This window comes from Lepus europaeus, chromosome 19 (genome assembly GCF_033115175.1).
Source record: "Lepus europaeus isolate LE1 chromosome 19, mLepTim1.pri, whole genome shotgun sequence".
NCBI lineage: Eukaryota > Metazoa > Chordata > Mammalia > Lagomorpha > Leporidae > Lepus > Lepus europaeus.
In genome coordinates, this window is record NC_084845.1 from 7,239,973 (window position 1) to 7,246,051 (window position 6,079).

General features: G+C 62.3%; 1 protein-coding gene across 2 annotated transcripts; it reads right to left on the reverse strand.

The window, feature by feature from the left end:
- Positions 1 to 172: 172 nt before the first annotated feature.
- On the reverse strand, positions 173 to 3,734 carry EMP3 (epithelial membrane protein 3 (MAM blood group)). 2 transcript variants are annotated; one of them, XM_062177273.1, is made up of 5 exons: positions 3,591 to 3,734; positions 2,403 to 2,495; positions 2,106 to 2,208; positions 1,236 to 1,376; positions 173 to 436 (listed from the first exon to the last, which is right to left on the reverse strand). In XM_062177273.1, the coding sequence occupies exons 2-5, from the start codon at positions 2,478 to 2,480 to the stop codon at positions 267 to 269; spliced, it is 492 nt and encodes a 163-aa protein (XP_062033257.1). In that variant the 5' UTR covers positions 2,481 to 2,495; positions 3,591 to 3,734; the 3' UTR covers positions 173 to 266. The 2 variants fall into 2 exon arrangements, with proteins under 2 accessions (XP_062033257.1, XP_062033255.1); XM_062177271.1 differs by lacking the exon at positions 3,591 to 3,734 and adding an exon at positions 3,314 to 3,422.
- Between the last annotated feature and the right edge of the window lie 2,345 nt (positions 3,735 to 6,079).

Sequence of the window (6,079 nt, forward strand, 5' to 3'; positions counted from 1 at the left end):
AGAGGAGAGGACCCAGGCTCCTGGGCGTCCCAGCGAGGCGTGGGCTGCGGCTGGGAGGCGCGCATTCCGAGGCCGGGCGGCCGGGGTGGGGCACTCCCCTGTTCAGGAGAGAGCAGACGCGCAGCCGGGGTCCCTGGACGAGGAGAAGAAAGGAGGGAAAGGCAGTGCCCGTGGCCAGACGATTTTATTTTCTGGAGGACGCGCGGGGGCTTCCGGGTGAGACGGAGGGGCCGGGAGCGGGCGGGTTGGGGGAAGCCGGGCGCGGCTCACTCCCGCTTCCGCAGGTGGATGTAGACGATGCCGCTGACCAGGGCGAGGGGGAAGGCCACCCAGGCGAGGGCGAAGCAGTAACCGAAGCTGCCCCCTCGCGGGTGCTTCGCCAAGATCTCCTCGGCGTGAATGGCGTAGATCAAGGCCCCAGTAAACACCGCCACGCCTGCGGGAAAACAGGAACCAGGCAGTGCGCCGTGAGCGAAAGACTACATTTCCCAGCAATCCACGGGGGCAGAGAAGCGCTAAAGGGTTAGCGGGCAGCACCGCCGCCTGCTGGGAGTTGTAGTTCTCTTCTCCACCGCCGTGCAACCGCGCTCCAGCCACGTAGTCTTGGGCCATTAATCTCTCTAGGTCCCGTTAGCTCGTCCATAATATGGGACAGCAACATCTATCCATCATCCATCCACTCATCCACCCATCATCCATCATCCACCCGCCCACCCATCCATCCATCCACCCATCCATCATCATCCATCCATCTATGGGATGCTTGTCAATTTTTTTTAACAAGCCAAATATGAACTCGTGAATTAATAAAAACAAGAGAGGGGCTTTGTGGGTACCCAGGAAGACAATGTCCCCCAATCGGAGGGCTATGGTTAATTTAGCCCTTTGCACCTGAAGTCAAAAAACCAAAAGGTAAACAAAACTCCCTGAAGTGTGTGATCCTGGGCAGATACACAGGAAACAGCAGTGCGCTGACACGGTGTGACTACGGTGATTCAGACCTCGCTTCTGGGGGACTCATTAGCCTCCACCCATTTCTGAGCCCCTAGGAACTTACCCCGGCCCCTTCCCAAGACAGCCCAAATCGCTCCCGAGCCCCGAAAGTTCTCTCTCTCAGCACCCCAAGTGCTGAGAACCCTTTCCTTTCACCTGAAGTCCATTCTCACCCCCGCCCAGCCCCCTGCCACGCCCCCAGCCCCAGCCCCTGGTTCCCGGGCCGGCGGGGCAGCGCTCACTGGTGCAAAGCTGGCAGAGGCCGGTGGCGTAGAAGAGCCCTCCTCGCCGCATAGTGTACAGCTGGAACATGAACAGGATGAAGGAGAGGCAGCAGAGGATGAGGGAGAGCACCATGAGGACCTGCACCGCCTTCAGCCAGCCTGCAAGGGGAGCGGAGGGAGACGCAAGTCACGGGGCTTCGGGCCCAGCGCCGCCTGCCCGCTTTGTCCCTTCTCCTGTCTCCACACACTCAGGAGTGTCACGCAGATGACCTTGCTGAGTGCCTTTGTCAGTTCTAGTAGCTGCTTTGCACATTTTTTTTTTTTTTAATATAAGGATTTTCTGCATAAACAGTCTCCTGGGAATAGACACTTTTTTTTTTTTTTTTTTTTTTTTTGCTAGTTCTTTCGTGCCTTGTGCTTCCTTTTCTTGCCTTGTTGCATTGGCTACCTGCAGGACGATGCTGAATGGAAGTGGGGAGGCGGCTCACTTGCTTTTTGACCTTCGGACAAAAGCATCAAATCTTTCATCTCAGAGCTTCCGAGGGGTGCAGCTCCATCCCTCTAGGATTCACACGCGCATCCCATGGAACCTCAACGTGGTGCCACTCCTGCGCCCTTGAACTTGGACAAATCTGTGCACCCACTCGGGACGCCAGCTCCATCTCCGTAGAATGTAGGGAGCTTTCTCCCCGCCCACTCCTCTAACGCCTGGCCATCACCCTTTTTGAATCAGAAGGAGGGGGCTCTCTGCCCACCCTCCTAGGAGCGAGAGCATGGCTGCCATGCAGGTGGCCGGGGCCTGCGTCAACCCCACCCACTCAAGCTTCAGGGGCCCCCAGTCCCTGTTCCTGGGGTTTCGCCCCTCCCCGGCGGCCCCTCGGCCCTCACCGTTCTCGCTGACGTTGCTGCAGGCCCATGTTCTGGTGTCATTGTTCCACGTGCAGTCGTACCAGAGGTTCAGCGACTCCTTCCCGGGGAGAGTCCACCAGGACTGGGACGGACACGGACACAGGCCCAGGTCAGCAAAGGAGAGCGGGCGGGGTCGAGGAGGCCAGGCAAGGTGGGGGTGGGGGGAAGGGAGCAGAACCGCGGACGGGGCGAGGCAGCAGGTAGAACCCAGACGGCGGGCGGCTGGGCCAGGGGGCGGGGCCGGGAGGGGCGTGGCCGGAGTCCGAGATGCCTTACCTTGTCCAGAGTGGCCACGAACAGCAAGATGAGGATGAGGATGTGCAGGGCGGACACCACCAGCAGGAGGAGCGACATGGCTGCGCTGGAAGCCTGGGGAGGGGCAGGCAGGGGGCTGAGTGGCAGGAGGTGGGATCAGGTGCCAGGTATCTGGATCCTGATGGAGGGCGGGGCCGGGGCCTGGAGAGGGCCACAGATGGGCCTCCTCGGAGACTCTGGGGTCTGGCACGCATGTGCAGTGTGGTCCCTGTCCGTGTCTGGGTAGAGCCCTGCCCCTGAGCATTCAGACCGACACCCCCCAGATTGATGGGGGCCTGGGAGCTGCCCTCACAGCCAGCATCTTGCCTCACCCCAGCCCTCCCCAGGGAGGGGGAAGGCAAGAGGGGGACCCGTGAGTCATCTGTGACTCATCCCCTACCCCTGCCCCTGCCTGCCAGCACCAGGGGAACCCCAGCCCGTGGCCATGTCCACGAGGTCCCCGCCCCACCCTGCTGCCAGGCGGGAGCCTGCTGGACATCGCCCCGGGAAAATGGACAAGATCTGTGTTTGGGGCAGCTGGGAGCAGCCTGCCTCCCACAACCCTTCAGCCTCCCGAAACAGGGGGCCTGGAGGCTCCCCAGACTTGGGATGTGCCCCTGCAGGGTGGCCCTGCCCAGACAGTGGACACCCCTGGGGAATGCTGCTGGGGGGGAGGTGGACTCTGATGGGACCCCCAAATCCTTGCCGGGCCCCACCCCTGCCTGTGTCCCCACCCCAGGTGCTAAACAGTCACTTCTTAAGTTACAAGAGTTTCCCCGGGGGCCGAGAGCTGGGGCGGGGGGGTGCTCCCAGCCTGGGGGTGTCCTTCCCGCCCCGCGGCACTCCCAAGTAAATTAAGAAATGCCAGCCCGGATAACGGACTGGAAACTTACCGAGAGCCGCGCTCAAAAGTCAGGGTCGGAGTCTCGTCCCTCGCTCGGGCCTCGGGCCCCGCCCTTCTCCTCCCTCCTTCCACCCTCTCCGGGCCCCCGCCTCCCTCGCCGCCGCCTCGCTCCCTCCCTCCTTCCCTCTCTCTCTCTCTCTCTCAATCCCCTCTGAGCCCGATCCTGGAACCCGTTCTCTCTCTGGTCCTCACTGCCTCAGCCTCCTTGGCCCTGCCCTATCTTTCTATGCTCTTCTCAATATATACACCGGCCCTTTTATACCCACCCGCACCGCACCCAGCTGAGGTCTGCAGCCAGTGGGAGGGCCGGGTGCTCCGGTTCCTCATTCTCTGGGCCCCCACCCGCCGCCACACAAGCATCTTTCTCGGGCCTCCTTCCCAGGGGTGAAGGGAGAAGTCCTCCCGGTGTGGGGGTGGGGGGGACGGGGGCAGTGTCTCCAGTCTCTGGTGGAGCTTGTGGCCGGCTGCTTTCTGGGGTTGGAGACTAGAGGAGGAGGGCAGATTCCTGTGGTCTGGACTGGGCTTGGGGTGAATGGAGTTGGCTCCGCAGTGGGGGTCATGGGATGGGAACCAGGGCGGGAGGCGGGCGCTAGCTACCCTGGTTTCCTGGCTGGGAGACTTTGGCTCAGTTCTCTCCCCTCGCAGAGCCTGGTTCCTAGGCTGTGTGGCGGGCACAGTAACGCTGACAGTACACCGATTCTCATAAGGATCGTGATACTAATTCTGAGTCCCTCCCTCCCTCCATTGAACATTTAGTGAGCATCTACTACAAACCAGGTGTTGATGCTAACAGCGCGGGGCTCATCCTCAAGTAGAAACAGGCGGCGTAGAGGGAACCCATCACTGCAGGTCCATTCCAGAAGGTGGCTAAGCGCTTTGAAGGAGACGGAACCATGGGGGTTATGAGACGCGGGGACAGCTACTTTTTTTTTTTTAAAGATTTATTTATTTTATTTGAAAGAGTTACACAGAGAGAAGGAGAGTCGGCGTTTGGGGGGGGGGGGTGGGTCTTTCCATCCACTGGTTCACTCCCCAGATGGCCACAAAGGCCGGAGCTGCACTGATCTGAAGTCAGGAGCCAGGAGCTTCTTCTGGGATCCCCACACAGGTGCAGGGGTCCAAGGACTTGGGCCATCATCTCCTGCTTTCCCAGGCCATAGCAGAGAGCTAGATCGGAAATGGAGCAGCCAGGACTCGAACCGGCACCCATGTGGGACACGGCCGCCTTACCCGCTATGCCACAGCGCCGGCCCCAATGGCTACTTTTTCTGTAACCAGATAATCCGGGAAGGCCTCTTGGAGGAGGTGATGTTTCAGCCAAGAGCGCAAGACGGGTGTCGTCCTTTGAGTGCTGGGGAGGAGAGGAAGTGCAGAGGGTTTTGAGAACAAACCCCCGTTGTCCGGAGGGAGAGCAGACAGAAGGGCCAGTGTGGCCGGAGCCTGGGAGTCAAGGGAGCTGTGGTCACGGCAGTCAGAGGGGGCCTTGGAGAGGAGTCTGCATTGGGGTTCCGCGTACCAGGAAGCCGCTGGAGGATTTCAAAGGGGCTGTAGTGCCGGGAACCTCATGTTGGCTGTAATGTACTCCTGGGGTACGGATTTAGGGCGAGGGGTCACAATGATGGTGTCTGGAGTCTCAGTGAGTTGAGAGCCCAGGGTGTGTGTGGGGGTAGTCAGATCCTGGGTACCTGCCAGGGAGGTGGATTGGATGCTGCTGTGGAGACCCAGGCTCGCCGAGGGGGTGACAGCTCGGCCACCGCGTGGGTCCGTGGGGGCCCTGGAAGCCGGATACTGGTGCGCTCCAGATGCTGGATTCAAACCCAGGCTGCTGGGGCAAATTACTGGAAACTCCTCTTTCCCAGGAACTCTGTTACAGGGCGGTGCTTGGCGCACAGTAGGTGATGTGTGTGCTACAGCAGGCATTGGAGCCCAGTGGATGGGGCCGGGGGGGGGGGGGGGGCGTCGTTCAGGGTGTCCAGGAACTGGGGAAGGGACAAATTCTTGGGTCCCCAGGATGACGTTGGTCCCAAACATTAGTCCCTGAGATGGACAGGCTGAGGGGGACCCCGCCCCAGTCCTGGAGGGGGTGGGAAGAGGAGACTTAGAACTCCAGTTCCTGAGTTGGGTGCTCTGGGGATGGTCGGGGGGGGGTGTCCCCGCTCTGAGGTTCCGAGGACCGAGAATGAGGGGGGACGCGAGGGCGGTGGCGGGGCCTCCCCCTCCCGAGCCTCCGAGCTGAGCTGAGCACCCGCGGGCCGCTTCCTCCCACAGGAAACCGCAGGCGGCGGGCACACCCAGCCTGCAGGGAGAGGCGCCCCCTCCTCGCCTGCCCGCCCCGGGGAGGCCCACGTGGGCAGCTGCGGGCCGCGCGGGGGGCGTGGCCGGAAAGCGGGGGCGGGGCGGGCGCCCCGAGGCCGCCGCCCACTTCCGCCGCCGAGTGCGCAGACTCGGGAAGCCGCCCAGCCTTTTTGGCGGCTTTTCGGGGAGGCCGTTGGGCGCGCAGGCGCAGTGAGTCGCTGTGAAGCCCGGCGTCGGCGGCGAGGGCGCCCCATTTCTCAACTCCCGGCTAGCGACCCCTCAGCCTCACGCGGTATCAAGCATCTGAAGACGGCCTCAAGGACTTCGGCCTCACCCGGAGGCCTCCCGGATGTCTCCGGTGCCCCCACCCCGCCCGGCCCCTGACTGACCCCGCCGAGCCCCGCCCCGCGAAGACCCTCCACCGCCTGCCCTGCCCGCCCAGCGCGGACACCGCAGCCCC

What these genes read in the sequence shown, in the direction of transcription:
- EMP3 (XM_062177273.1), bottom strand. Translation starts at nt 2,480, where the DNA reads ATGTCGCTCCTCCTGCTGGTGGTGTCCGCCCTGCACATCCTCATCCTC. An exon ending in TCGTGGCCACTCTGGACAAG is followed by an intron (nt 2,209 to 2,402) that starts GTAAGGCATCTC and finishes TGTCCGTCCCAG; the next exon opens with TCCTGGTGGACTCTCCCCGG. An exon ending in CAGCAACGTCAGCGAGAACG is followed by an intron (nt 1,377 to 2,105) that starts GTGAGGGCCGAG and finishes CTCCCCTTGCAG; the next exon opens with GCTGGCTGAAGGCGGTGCAG.